This window comes from Manis javanica, chromosome 2 (genome assembly GCF_040802235.1).
Source record: "Manis javanica isolate MJ-LG chromosome 2, MJ_LKY, whole genome shotgun sequence".
NCBI lineage: Eukaryota > Metazoa > Chordata > Mammalia > Pholidota > Manidae > Manis > Manis javanica.
Genome location: NC_133157.1, coordinates 176381955 through 176398011, shown reverse-complemented (window position 1 = coordinate 176398011; position 16057 = coordinate 176381955). Strand labels below are relative to the sequence as shown.

At 34.3% G+C, this 16057-nt stretch overlaps 1 protein-coding gene across 1 annotated transcript in view; it reads left to right on the top strand.

Annotated features, from left to right (window-relative positions):
* Nucleotides 1–14722, top strand: part of PIP4P2 (phosphatidylinositol-4,5-bisphosphate 4-phosphatase 2) — a 57316-nt gene extending 42594 nt beyond the window's left edge. The window contains exons 6-7 of the mRNA XM_017646007.3: nt 12146–12236; nt 13073–14722. Coding sequence (XP_017501496.2) covers nt 12146–12236; nt 13073–13216 — 235 coding nt within the window. The 3' untranslated portion in view covers nt 13217–14722. The remainder of the gene's footprint in view (nt 1–12145; nt 12237–13072) is intronic.
* Nucleotides 14723–16057: the final 1335 nt, after the last annotated feature.

Below are 16057 nucleotides of genomic sequence, written 5' to 3'. Positions count from 1 at the left end.
AGTAAATGAATTGGTAAAGAAGAGGTGTTACATATACACAATGGAATATTCAGCTATAAAAAAGAAAAGAAATCCTACTATTTGCAACAACATGGATGGAGCTAGAGGGTATTATGCTCAGTGAAATAAGCCAGGAGGGGAAGGAGAAGTATCAAATGATTTCACTCATATGTGGAGTATAACCACAAAACAAAACTGAAGGAACAAAATAGCAACAGACTCACAGACTCTGAGAAGGGACTAATGGTTACCAAAGGAGAGGGGTTGGGGAGGGTGGGTTGGGAGGAAGAGGAGAATAAGGGGCACTATAATTCACAGTTACAATATAGGCAGGTCACAGGGAAGGCAGTACAGCTCAGAGAAGACAAGTAATGGCTCTGTAGCATCTTACTATGCTGATGGACAGTGACTGCAATGGGGTGTTGGAGGGGACTTGATGATATGGGTGAATGTTGAAACCACAATGTTGTTCACGTGAAACCTTTGTAAGATTGTATATCAGTGATACTTTAATTAAAAAAATAGGTTGTAGTCTAGGAAAAAGACCAAATTGTTTGGGGTGTATAGTTATTTAATTTTGTCATCTCCTACCTAATAAGTTTGTTATCTGATGGTAAAGTTTATATATTTATTTATCTATCTTAACTATTCAGTCTGTTTCTCTCCATTCCTAAATGGTGTACCTAGGGAAAATAACAGGAGGCAATATAAAAATGGAAAAAATATATATTTTGATTAAAGTCATGTATGGCAGCTGTGTTGGGGGTCCCCAAGTTCATGATTTTCTATAACTAATAGGAATGAGTATATATTTGTACTTGCAGTTGTGATTTATTGGCATGAAAGTGTACAAAGCAAAATCAGCAAAAGAAATGGGGCAAAGTCTGGAGGAAACTAGGAGCAAGTTTCCAAGAGTCCTCTCTTAGTGGAATCACACAGGATGCACTTAATTCCTTCAGCAGTAAAATGTTACAGTACATGTGAAATCTACCAGAGAAGCTCATTAGAGACTCAGGGCCTAGCATTTTTATTGGAGCTGGTCCCATAGACACCTACTATATAACACATACCACTCTCAGAAGAAAATCAGGTGTTCAGAATAAAGGGTATTGTTTGCACAAACAATTTAGATATAGTAAAGAAAATGGTTAGGAAATGATGGGAACTTTCTAGAAATCTCAGTTCCCAGATGCTAGCTAAGAACTAACATTACAAGCAGACCTTTCAAAGGATAGCAGACACATGCCTGATATATGAACTCTTCTGCATAGCATCTATTTCTGATAATAACATTTTAATATAAAAGTTATTGTTCTCCACTTATATGCATAAATTATAACTTAAGCTAGGTAAATTAAACTGGAATGTTTTGACAATTAAAATAGAAAATATGAGTTCATAGTTTAATTTGTTTGATCCTTAATATGATATAAATACCTAAATCTGTTCTGAGAGTAGAGAAATCCTAAGAATGATTTCTAGGAGAAAAGAATTAACAAGTGAGAAGTAAAATACATGTAATAAAATACCTCTATCTCTGCTAGATTTGATCCTCTAGCTAACTATATCTGTATTTTCATGAAACTGAAAAAAATTAAATTGCAAATATCTTCACCAAGAACATGAAATTGGATTACAAAATTCTACTGAAAATAAAAAGCAGAGACTTATAATTTGCAGACTGTGCTGATAAGTAGCTCAGTGATATTTGCTTTATATATACATAGTAGCTGTAATATTTCCAACAATTCTGGGATGCAGAAATTACTACCCTCATTTTACACATAAATATCTGCTACAGAGGCTAAGAATTTTGCTCAAGTGTTTTGCTTGGTTAATTATTTTAGAATACTGGCAGTATTTTACTACTAATAAATAAGTATTGAGTACCTAGCTATTCCATGATTGGTTAAAATATCACAAGACAGTGTGTTAATGTAAAGAAGAATTGATATCAATTACTTAAGGAACAACTTGAATAGAAATTTACATGGGATAAATCAGCTTCAGTATCAGTCTCAGAAGAATGTTTATTGAATTGGAACCACATGTGTGACATTGGAGGACTCGGCATTTCTTACTTATTTGAGCAAAGATGCTTTTATCCCATGAAGGCTCATGGCTTGTATCTAGATTTCTCTTTGAATGTTTCTCTTCAGACAAAATGCTGAGTCATCTATTGAAGTAACATTCTGAGCTGGAATTTTATTTCTTTAAACACAAATATCAAATATCCTAAAATTATTTTTAAGTTATAGGAGTTATTGATCACTCCATTTTCCCATCATAAAATGTGGGGAAAGCTTCCCCCAGGGCTCCAGAGATGAAGAAGCATTTTTTCATATGACTGTATCTTACTCCTGTGGTCACTGGGGCTATTGTAGCTGAAGATGAGGTTGCTGTTTCAGTGGGCAGCTTGTGGCCACCTCTGAACAGGAGATGTAGTCCCAGCATTCTGAAATACAATCTGGACTATATTTCCATGCAAATGTTATGATGGACCTAAGACTAACTAACGGAGATGCCAATTTAATCGATGATAATGATCACTGAATATAATTACTCTACATTGCTGATGTACCCCCTTGTGGATCACCTCCTACCATTTTAAACAATAACAGACTTGTACTCTCTTTTATTTTGCTGTGTCGTGCTTTCTTTTATGATTCATGAACTCAACAAACAGTCTTATGCTAGGTAATAGTGCTTGAGATAAAAGATATAGCCTTGTCTTCAGGAAACTCAGTCTTGTAGGTATAGGGAAAAGAGTTGATAATTACACTGAAGTTTTAAGTGCTTTGAAAGAGGTATGCCTCACATGCTCTGCTCTGAAGAGTCCCTAATATAGATTGGAGAGAAAGGAACATGAGAGAAGCTTCTCAGGAGGGAGGGCCTAAGCTGTTCATGTTTAACATGAACTAAGTTGTTAAAGATGAGTGGGGATGTGTAAGAGAGGGTGGGATTTTTCTTTGTGGGAGGAGCTATCTGTACAAAAGTACACCGGAGTAAAAGGCTAAATGTGCTATTAAGGAAGCAGAATAGCTACGATTGAATGTGAAGGAATAAGAGAGAGATTGGGGTCAAGGATAACCCTACCTGAGAGGCTATGAAACTATTCACAGATAGAGAACAGAGGATCTAGAAGAACTGTGTCTGGCAGAGAGATAAGTTCATTTTGAATATATTAAAAATTGACACTGCTAAGTTTGCTAAATTGGCTAAGTCTTCAATCACTTGAAATTCAGATGCATCCACCTGCTTTTCAAACCACCAGTCTTGGATCAGTGTGACCATGGCTTCTTTCTTCCTTCGTCAAGATAACTAAAAGCTGAAAAAATTCTCCATTGATTAGCTCTTTACAAATGTGTAGCTTTGCACTTCAGCTGAACCCTTGCTTGATATTCCTTTAGGTGTCCTTGACTAACTCCCTCTCCCACTCTCCAAAGCAGTTATTTCCAGATATTTACTATTTTACCTATAGCTATGTTAACCTGAGTGTCCATAGGCATCTCAGATACAACATTCCAACTTCCTTACCCCACTATGCAAACTAATGGTTCGTGTGTATTAGTGAATATATTACATTAATGAATGTTACCCATCTGTCCAGCTAATCAAGACAGAAAGCTGAGTGTATCTTTATTCTCTATACACAAATGGAAACAAGTCCTATCAGTTTTCTCTCTTGAGATACCAATTCTGTTCTCTCATTCATGCATTCAGGATCTCTCACCAGGACTACTGCAGTGGCTTTCTACTGTACCTTTTGACCTTCAGCCTTGCAGTTCTCTATCCATTTACTAGACTCATTGTTCCCAAATGCAAATATGATTTTAAAGTCTCTGGCTTCCAATCTTTCAGTAGCTTCCAAATTTGTGGCAGTGGCATGCAGTTGTGCAGGCTAAGTATCCTGAGGAAGGACATTTTCTATTTAGTGATATAAGTGCACCATATAGATTATTAGAGGCTATTACCTAAAATCCAAAAGCAAACTCCAGTCTTCTTAACAATGTATATACAACCCTCCAGGTTTAGGTTTTTGCCTAACTTCTCTACTGGTATCTTGGTTATATTTTCATCCACCTCTACACACAACCTGTGTCCTAGCCTCAACAAAGTCTTCTACTTCCATAAATACATAATGCAGTTTCTTTCTTTTGTTCCTTAATCTCACTCTTCTAGGCCTGGGATGGCTTGGCTAGTCTCTTTCTCATTCCTGTGTACCTGCAAAACACTCACTTAACTTCACAAACTAGTTCCCACATCGCTTGCTGCTACTTCTCACCTACAGAGACTTTCTCTGAAAGAAAAGTAATTCTGCTCCTTGTTCCTTGAACAAAATTCTTATGTTTTTCATATCTGAACAGGGCCACTGCTATCAGCTAAGACAACTTTGTGCCCTATCTATTCACATCTTACCCTGTCCTTAAGTCCCACCTAATAAACCCTTTTCTGCTACCTCATCTGAAAATTGTACAGTAAATAGCATTGCTTGACACCATCTTCATTTTCCAGGCATCCTTCAGAAAGCTGGTGTGCCATACGAGAGTGCTGTAAAGGGGAAGGTTAGTCATTTGAAAAGTGAATACTTAGATGTTTGGGAAATATGACATGATCTTTTCCTCTTGGAGATTCACTGTCCCCATTTTTGTACATTAGAAGATCTTGACTTTTACATGTAGTAACATGAAAGACTAGTTAAAACAGCCTTCTAAATGCATAGTTCAGGTCAGCAAAAGTTGAGAAAATTCCCAAGGACCAGAAATGAAGAGGAAATGGCAATCAGTTTTCATTTCAGATATCCTGAGTGTATTTGTTGACACCAGGGATCCAGAGCCTTGGGTTTCAGTCAGTGTTCAGATGACGAGAAAGAAGGCTTTGGCTTTGCAGAAGATGGAGAGCTGGAAAACTATTTCCCCACCCCCATCCCCACCCCCACCAAATAAAGTCCTTAAAGGACTATTCTCTATGAAAGAGTAAAGCTGGTGTGCTGTAGGAGATTAAAAAATCCACCAGAAAAGGAATATTACAAAGTAGAGATTTTAAAGAACAGAGAGTTTGAAGTTTATATTCTACCTCATTTATATGGTCTAGGAAAACCCAGTCTTAGAAATCAATTTAAAGTGGTTTAGGTTTGGTATCATTTTAGGGAGCCTGGGAAAAACAAATGAAATTTTTCTGTGGATGAAGCCACCCCTAAATTATGCCCTCCAAGATTTATTATATTAAGATCTGCCAAAATAAATTCTCAATAAAAATTACCAATGCAGGAGGAGTCAGGATACCAAGCAGCATCAGCATCAGTAACAAACAGCATAATTAGACTCCCAGGGACTTCAGATATTACTAAATGTAGATTATATTATAACCATGTCCAAATATTTTTAAAACAGAAATTGAGAAAACAGTTAAGAGTCTATAAAAAAATAACCAAGCACACATAAAAACCTGTACATGAATGTTCATAGCAACTTTATTCTTAACAGCCACAAACTGGAAACAACCCCAGTGCTCTTCCACGGGTGAATGGTTAAACAAGCTGCAGTCTTTCTTTACAGTCAAGGGAATGAATTATTGACACATGGAACAACTTGGATGAGTCTTAAGGAATTCATGCTAGGTGAAAAAAAAAAAAAACTCCCACAAGGTTATCTACAACATATTCCGTTTATGTAACATTTTAAAATGAAAAAATTTTAGAAATGGAGAACAGATTAGTGATGATGTGGTGGATTGTGGGGTAGATAGGCAGGAGGGAGGTGAGGGTGGTTATAAAAGGGTCCTTGTAGAGAGGAATAATCTTGACTGGTAAATGGATATATGAACCTATACATGTGATAAGATTTTATAGAATTAAATACACATATACACTTGAGTGTACAAATGACTATAATTCAAATGGGAAATCTGAATATGAGTGGTTTGTATGAATGTCAATATCCTGGTTATAATACTGTACTATAGTTTACAAAATGTTACGATTGGGAAATTGGGTAGAGAACACATGAGATCTCTATTATTTCTTGCAACAGCTTATAAATCTACAAAATCTCTCAAAATAAAAATTTTAATTGACAAAAATTATAATAACCAGGAAAATTTTTAAAGAAACAATAAAACTTCTAGAAATTAAAAATTATAGAAATCAAAATGCATTGGACAGGGTAAATAGCAGATCAGATTAAGCTGAAAACTAGAGTTGTAGATTGGAAGATAGAAGCAAGTAAATACCAGAGAGACATAGTTGAAAGCAATATTAAGAGAAATACGAAAACATCTAATATATTTCTGACCTAGAAGGACAAAAGAGAAATGGGATGGGGGTGTATTTTGTAGAGATAATCCCTAAATATTTAGAGACCTATGAAAGATATGAACCTTTAGATTCACAAAGCACAATGAAATCCATGCAGAATAAACAAATGCATTATAGTGAAATTACAGAAAAACTAAGATGAAGAGAATATATTAACAGCAGAGAAAGACAGATTTTCACTATGAAAAAGATAACAGTTCTGTCACAGTATCTCAACAGCAACAATAAAAGCCAAAAAACATTTTTAAGAATACTTCAAAATACTAAGAGAAATTAACTGTCAAACTGGTATTATCGGCCCATCTAAAGCATAATAGAATAATAAAGGTATTTCAAATACAGAGCCAACCAACAAAAATAGTGTTAACCATCTTGATAAACTCACTAAAGAAACTGCTAAAAGATAAACTTAGGGAAAATGGAAAAATTTCCCAGGAGAAATTTCTGTCATGCAAGAAAAGGTAAACCAAGAAATTGTAAACATTAACCAGGAACATTGTATAAAAAACTAAAACAGTAATAACAATAATATTAATGCTAACAAATTTGGAAAAACAAAAATACAATAGAACTGAAATATTTGAAAACAAGAGCATGTAAGATGAGAGCAGAATATTTGGAGTTAAGCTTTCTAAGATTCTTGTATTTATTGGGAAGGTAGATTTACTAAATGACTTTAGTTTTTAAAAGGTATGTGTGTAAAATTTCAAGTGCCACTACTAACTGAGTAGAATAGATTGTAAAACTTTCTAAATAGGACAGGGAAAATGAAATTTAAAAAACACAGTCAATCCGATAAAGGGTTAACATCCCAAATATATAAAGAACTCACATGCCTGAACACCCAAAAAGCAAATAACCCGATTAAAAAATGGGTGGAGGATATGAACTGACACTTCCCCAGAAAAGAAATTCAGATGGCCAACAGGCACATGAAAAGATGCTCCACATTGCTAATTAACAGGGAAATGCAAATTAAAACCACAATGAGACATCACCTCACACCAGTTAGGATGGCCAACATCCAAACAACAAGGAACAACAAATGCTGACAAGGATGAGGAGAAAGGTGAACTCTCCTGTACCATTGGTGGGAATGTAAATTACTTCAACCATTGTGGAAAGCAGTATGGAGGTTCCTCAAAAAACTAAAAATTGAAATACCATTGACTCAGGAATTCCACTCGTAGGAATTTACCTGAAGAAAACAAGATCCCAGATTCAAAGACATATGCACCCCTATGTTTATTGCAGCACTATTTACAATAGTCAAGATATGGAAGCAACCTAAGTGTCCATCAGTAGATGAATGGATAAAGATGTGGTACATATGCACAATGGAATACTATTCAGACATAAAAAAGAAAGAAGCCTTGCCATTTGCAAGAACATGGATGGAGCTAGAGGGTAGTATGCTCAGTGAAATAAGCCAGGCAGAGAAAGACAAGTGCCAAATGATTTCCCTCATTTGTGAAATATAACAACAAAGCAAAACTGAAGGAACAAAACAGCAGCAGACTCACAGAGGCCAAGAAGGGACTAGTGGTTACCAAAGAGAAGGCATAAGGGAGGGTGAGTAGGGAGGGAGGGAGAAGGGCATTAAGGAGCATTATGATAAGCATACGTAATATAGGGGTGTCACAGGGAAGGCAGTATAACACGGAGAAGACTAGTAGTGACTCTATAGCATCTTCCTATGCTGATGGACAGTGACTGCAATGGGGTGTGTATGGGGCGACTTGATAATATGGGTGAATGTAATAAACAGTGTTGCTCATGTGAGACCTTTATAACATTGTATATTAATGACACCTTAATAAAGAAAAACACAATCAAACCAAAAGAAGTCTAGAAAAGAGGGTGGAAAGGCATAGAAAATACAAAAACTATAGAAAGCCAAAATCAGGTAGCAGAAATAATCCACATGTATCAGTTGTCAGAATATACATAATTAGACTAAACTTGTTGGTAAAACTTGCTAGCAGTGTATCAGATTAGATTGATGTTGACACACACTTTGAAGAAAAGACCCATGAAATATGAGAAAGAATCAAAGTAAAAGGACAGAAAAAGATAAAACCATGAAACACTAACTGAAGGAAAGACATACTAGGCAGGTGCTAAACAACATTAAAATAGTAGTTTTAATGTTAGTTAAAAGAGCAGATTTGTTGTTCTCTACTTCCTTTTAGTAGAAGAACTCTGAGTCTTACTGGCCACCCAGCTAACTGCATTTTCTAGTGTCTCATGCAGAAAGTTATGGCCATGAGTTTAAGTTAAGGCCAATGAAGTATGAGTAAAAGCGATGAATATGGCTTCCTGATACTCTCTTGAAAGACAAAAATACTGGTAATGATTTTCTCTCTCTTCCAATTGGCTGGAAAAAGCAACTGCATTAGGAGACTTGTTTCTTGTGTTGAGTCTGGCAATGGCAGTTAATCATGGAGCAGAGCTGTTTACCAACCCAGACTATACATTTACCTCTGAATTCCTATATGCAAGAGAAATAAACTTTTCAAGCTACTGTATTCTGGATGTCTCTATTACAGCATTTTAGCATGTACCTTAATTATCTCTTATACTTTAGGATAAAAAGAATTCCAAAGGTCACTTCATCAGAAACATAAATTCTGAACTTGTGTGCCTCAAATAATGACTTCAAAATATGTAAAATGCAAATGGATAATTATAAAGGTTATGCTCTTACAGGTCAAGAGAAATATAAAAAGCAAAATTCTAATACTTTTACAAGAAAAGATTTAAAAATAGTTTTATGACAGAGATAGGAAAGAATTTCCTAGAGAAGGATAAAAAAGCACAAAACTTAAAAGAATATACTGATAATTTTGAGAGTATTAGAATTACATTATATTGATTTCATTAATATTTTCAGTAATAAAAACTCATCATCACAAGCTGTTATTAAAAATGAATTTTGGAAAACACAGGCTCTAAGAGATATATGCAGTGTGTATAGCTGCCTGGAATAAGATGCAGATTATATAAATATCATCTGTGAATCAGTAAACTAAAGACAGCCCAAGGCAAAGGGACAGTAGACATGAACAAGCAGTTAATAGAAAAAGACAATCACTAGTCAACTAGCATTTGAAAAGATGTTCAACTTTGATAGAAATCAAGGATATAGGGATTAAAACCACAATGAAATACCATTCTCATTCATGAAATTGTCAAACATGAAAACAATGCCAAGTGTTGAAGTGATGAGGATGTGGATGGAGCAATGGAAGCTCTCATACAGTGTTAGTGGGGGAATAAATTTAGCATTTATTGTAGTTGACCATATGTCTGTGATAGAGCACAATAGTTCTGTTCCTAGATACATGTTTGAGAAATTCCTGCATATGTACATAAAGAAGCATATCAAAAAGTGTTCAATGCAGCATTGTTATGAAACCAAAAGATTAAGAAAAAGAAAACCTGACTGTCCGTCAACACAGGGAGAATGAGTAAAATGTGGTATTTTCATATAATGGAAGATAGTCATGAAAATGAATAAACCAGATCTCCATATATGAGTATTGAAGACTCTCATGTAGAATATTGAGCAAACATGCAAAAAAAAAAAAAAGGCAAGTCACAGAAGCATACGGTTTAACACATACACATATACAAATTTAACACATGCAAAAGAATACTATATATATTGCAAAGAGATACCACATAATGTATCAAATGTATGAGATTTCGTTACCTATGCACTAGGCACTCGGTTGTCATTGCTTATCCCTGTGATGAGATGGCACTGGGGCTGTAGAGTAACAGTAGATTTTTTTCTTTTCTGGGAAGACTTCCCAGAGGTAGTGACTATTCAAGTTGACTGATGAAGAATGAGCATGGGTGTTCTAAGCAGAATTCTTGCACTGAAATTAATGTATGAAAGTCTTTTGTTTGAATCCTACCATTTGCAACAACATGGATGGAGCTAGAGGGTATTATGCTCAGTGAAATAAGCCAGGCTGAGAAAGACAAGTACCAAATGATTTCACTCATGTGGAATATAAGAACAAAGGAAAAACTAAAGGAACAAAACAGCAGCAGAATCACAGAACCCAAGAAAGGATTAACAGTTACCAAAGGGAAAGGGACTGGGGAGGATGGGTGGGAAGGGAGGGAGAAGGGGGGGAAGAAGAAAGGGGGCCTTACGATTAGCATGTATAATGTGGGGGGGGTATAGGGAGGGCTGTACAACACAGAGAAGACAAGTGATTTTACAGCATCTTACTACGCTGATGAACAGTGAATAATGGGGTATGTGGGAGGGACTTGGTGAAGGGGGGAGTCTAGTAAACATGTTCTTCATGTAATAGTAGATTAATGATACCAAAAAGAAAAAAGTGTATTGTTTGGCTCACAGGAAAGCTGCTCTAATATTCACTTAGAACCTTTTGACTTATTCAATGCATAATTCTAATAAACTGAGTTGTCTTCTAATCCTTGGTAGATTAGATTGCGGGAGGAAATACACAGGTAAATGAGAAATGATGGCCAGCTGTGAGGTATAAGGCAGAATAAATCACCAAATGCACACATAGGAATTAACACCAAAACTAGTCTAAGGTTAAATATATCATAATGGCAATGACTTCTGTATACCCTAGTAACTCCAGATAGCACGCGGTATGCAACAGCTATTAATGGTGACCCCTGCTTCCCCCAGACACCCAGATGTTTATGTTTTAGCTCAAGTATTCAGAAATATTTATGATATATATTTGCAGCAATATTCATCAATTTTATAAAACGTTTGTGACTTGAAACCATTTTTCTATTATGCCAAATTAACTTCTTTGGAATAGCACATTTCTAAATATGCCTAGTAAGTGATGCATGTCTGTATTTATTCAGCAGACATTCCTTGAGCAATTAGTATGTGCTAGGTATGACAGTGACACTGGCCATACAAAGGCAAATCAAATACTTCATTGTATCATTCATTCACATGGTGCTTGACAGATGATATGTGTATTTAGGAAGAGAAGAAAGCATTGATTTGGCTGTGTGATCTCTGCTATACTTCTGTCATTTTGAAATTACAATAATTAAAAGTGGAGAGAAGTGAAAATTACTGGATTAGGAACTTCAGTTGAGAAGTGTGATAATAGTATATGCTTTTATGAATTTCCTATAGGCTTCTTGCAGTATGCATTAAAAGATTTCAAAAAGTTTAGCTTTGTTATCCTAATTCTGAAAGTATATAATGAAAACATTAAAGTGTCCAGTGGTGAGGAATTGGTTAAATTATATTATATTCATGCATTGGAAATCCAGTTTGAAAATACATAATGACATAGGAAAATGCTTGCATTATTTTGGTAAGTTACAAAACAATGGCTGGAGAAAAATATGCCAAATGGTGAGTGATTATGGTAGTGGGATTATAGGTAATTTTCCTTTTCCTTTTTATTCTTTACTCTATTTTCCAAATTTTCTACTCTAAACCTACTAACTACTCTAAAAATAACTAAATGTTGAAAACATCAAATACTATTTATAAGATAGCACTGATTTTCCATTTTGGAAATGGATTTTTATCTTGGAAGACTGTTGTTGACAATAGTGGATTTTTGTGGATATTGTTAATTTCCAAGGCTTGAACTTTGTTTAAAGCCACAATAGTATATGACAAAGTCATCATTCATGATTGTAGTCACTTATTAAAAATGAAATTTTTATGCATGTTCTTGTCTCACGTTGAAAAAATGGACTTACATATGTTACTAAACTCATAGATAAGTACTCACAAAGATGAAGCAGAGAATCTTCATGTAATTGTTCATGTTCTCCTTTGTCCTCATGAATTTGCAGTTCCTCGGTGGGTAGTGCTCTTCCGCGAAGACGTTGCTGTGCGTACATTACCATTGGAATGATATGTATTTTCATTGGAGTTGGATTAACTGTGAGTATTACTCCTCTCACTGGTAGGATTCTTTTCTCTCAACTTTACCACTAGTAAATGGTGAGGCCTCAGACAACCTTCAGTGATCCTTGAAGAGCCTGCCTCCCTGGTATACCAGGCCCAGAAGCTGGTGAAGGACTGTGGGTAATCTGAAGCCCAATCCCTGGACCTGTAAATGGAGCTTGCTCAATCAGATGAAAAGGGTCTTGAGACCCCCCAGGAGGTCCTTGGCACTGGGGATGTTACGATTCATTTAGCAAAAGCCACTTGTTTTTATTTAGTGCCAGAACCAATTTTGCCATGGCCAAAGCTGAAGCAGTTATTGTCAGTTTGCAAGTCTGGAAAACATTCTTATCTTTTTTCAAGTCAAGCAGAGATTTATTGCCAACATGGGGATGGCTTATTTTTAGAGGAGATTGAAGCTGTGATTGGCATAGGGATTATCTCAAGAAAAGAGAAAGGGACTGATCTCTTTTGCTGTCATTTATTTGCTTTCCATGCATCTTTGGTCTATCTGGTCCCATATTATTAGTAATATTCCTGTTGTGTCACACAATGCTAAGCAGTTACATAGATTAAATTCCTTACAGAGATAACATATTTTAGTGGGCTTTTTGTTTACTTCATAAAATTTATAGTTAACATAATTAGCACTGTTCTTATTAAATTTTACTCTGTCAGTGATAATTAACAAATATTCCAGTTCATATTTTATAAGGATTTTGTGGCCTCATGAATATATTTCATAAAAATCACATATAAGCCAACACAATTCTCTAAATAGATATTTCCTTAAAGTTTATAACCTATTGTTTTTGTACTGCTTTTTATTTTAGGTTGGCAGCCAAGATTTTGCAAGGCGATTTCATGCAACCTATGTTTCTTGGGCAGTTGCTTATCTCTTAGGTTTGATCTGCCTTATCCGAGCTTGTTATTGGGGAGCCATAAGAGTGAGCTATCCAGAACACAGTTTTGCATAAGCTTGCATATGATTTAGTGAGCAGGTAATAGTATCTAGCAGTTCTTGATAAGCTACTCTGGACATCCTTAAATCATTTATCCTAATGGATTCCACTCTTGTTTATGTATAAAGTTTCAAGACTTTGGGAGACTTTTATGAACAAATGCTCCTTGCACTACATTATATGCAAAGAGTGTGTTTTGATTGATGTTTGGTTTTCACGTTCTGAATAATGAAGCTGTATCTTCCTGTTCCATTACATCTTGTAAAGATGTTTTTGGATTTGTCACCAAACATTACACATAACATCATCTTTTCATTATTTTTAAATTAGTTATCCTATTACTTGCTGATCTGTGAGTGTTCTCAAGAAGTGTTTAAAAATGTTTCTACAATAGCTTCACATTTATACTTATATTTTAATTAAAAAGTATCAAAATTGCTTGCTTTAAAATCTAAGCAATATGCATTTTGCGTGAACTGCTTACTGCAACTTTAACCTAAGATCATAGTGACCTTATTCAGGAAAAAAATTGGGGTGTACCTTCAAAGACTTGACATTCTTGTCAGATAACAACCATTTCTAGATACTGTTTGCTTGTTTTTTTGTTGTCTGTAGGAAGATACAATATTTTGGTAGTAATTTAAAATTCAAGAATGAAAATATTTATTTGTCCACAGTCAGAGGTAATGTTGGATAAATGTTTTTTCTTAAAGGTCACAGAACTTTGTCTTCCATTTTTGTCTGGTTTTTTTTTTTGTTGTTGTTGTTTGCCAATTATAAAAGTCCTGGTCTAGATTTATGAAATTTAATGTGAATCAGCTGTATGTATTCCTTTACAGAGCCTAGAGAGGCATTTCACGTAACATGTTTTTATAACACAACCATTTAAACATAGATCTATTTACGTTGGTTTGTCCCCCTTTTCATTTAGATCACGGTAAACAGTTCTTATTGGGATAATTATGGACTACTTACATATGAAGGGAGCCTATAACATTTTTCACTAGCTAAAATGTTGAGATTAGAGGTAGTTACTTTTGCCATTCTTCTCAAATATCAGTGGTCTAATTATTATCCAGTTCATTGAATGGAACAGATCAAAAACAAAAAGCAACATAGTTTTCTAAGAATTTACTCGGGTTTAAGGAATCAGCTCTTGCACTGCCCATCTTTGCAGTTTTGAAAAAGAATTTGCTTAATTGAGAAATAATGTTCTATAGCCTTTAATGTAGTAGAATTAGGTAGTGAGATGATCTGAGTAAATTAGGTGGCTATTCCAGGGATAACAATATTTTAAGTTATTTTATGTTCCTGATTAGTATAAAAATGTACTCACCAGAGAGTTGGTAACAAAATACATGTAAACTTCAAAGAGTAAATGATAAATGTCTACATGAAGTAGCTCAGGATCATATGTACCTTTGAAAATATACTAATAAAGATTATTGTTCAAAAATTTCCTTCTTCTGTTCTGTTATTTAAAAATAAGATGTCATTTCTAAAACTGCATTGATATTACACTAAAGAAGTTTCCATGTTTTTAAGAATGTATGTGATGTTACTTTTTATTAAATTCATATGTTTTTTCCAAATATTTCCATGGTTTCATTTTTAAAATATAGACTTTAAATCCATTTATAATGCACTTGATGAGACATATATGAAAATATAAATCTAATTTACTTCTTAATGGTTGTAACACCATTGTGTATTGAATAATCTATTCTTTCCCCATTAATTTGATATTGCACATTAAATTATATGATCATGTTCCTTTTGGAATATAACTTCATGAGAACAGGAACCTTAGTGGTCTTGCTCAGCACTTTAACTCCAGCATTTAGAACAGTGCCTAGTATATATGTGTTCAATAGGTATTTGTTGCATGAATGAATAAATGATTGAATGAATTGTTATATTAAATTCCTATATGCCCTTGGGTCTGGACTTCATATTTTGTTATAGTATTGAATGAAAGAATGATTATATCCCTATAATGTTGAGGATATGAGAAAACATACACACAGATATATTTTTTTGACCAAAAAATTCTTTAGGAATTTATCCTAAAGGTGTTATGGATAAAAAAACAAATATGTATATACAATGATATGTATCACGTTTTGTTTGTAACAGCAATTAAAAAAAGGAAAAAGTCCAAAAATTCAATGATGTGGGATAGGGGTAATAAGTTGTAGTATACTCTTATTTTGAAATAATAGGCAATCATTAAAGATATAATGAAATTGCTCATCTGTTGAATTACAAAATATTGTGGCAAAATCAGATTACAAATCAATAGCATATGATTCACTCCCCACTTAAAAATTTTATGTGTATGTCTTAAGAAAAAAGGAAAATTAAACACTATGATGTTACAAGTGGTTATTCTGGGTGATGGAAGATAAATGACTTTTTAAGATTTCTGTACCAGATTAACAGTTGAAAAGTTTAAGTTTTGCTCTTGATAAATAAGAATGCCATGTGGTAACATCAATATTCATTACATCTTCATGTAAATTCTTAAAGTTTTTAAATGTATTTATTAAAATCAAAACCAATTGATATAGTTGATAAAACCTTAAGTTTTAAAGTTAAACTACATATTTAAACTTAGTCCTATATATCAAGTATATATTTTTAATTAATTAAATCCAAATTTATGATTTATAAGTTATATTAAAACTCTATACTCAGTTTTATTTAAGTAGAGCATGCTTTTCAGAGCCTAGTAGACATTTGGAACACAGAAAGTGCTGGAAAAATGTTATTTGAAGAATACCCCATAACTGCTAATCAGAAAAGGAAGGATTTGTTTGTCACCTGCTGTCCAAAATAGTAAAAAATGGGTTAGTT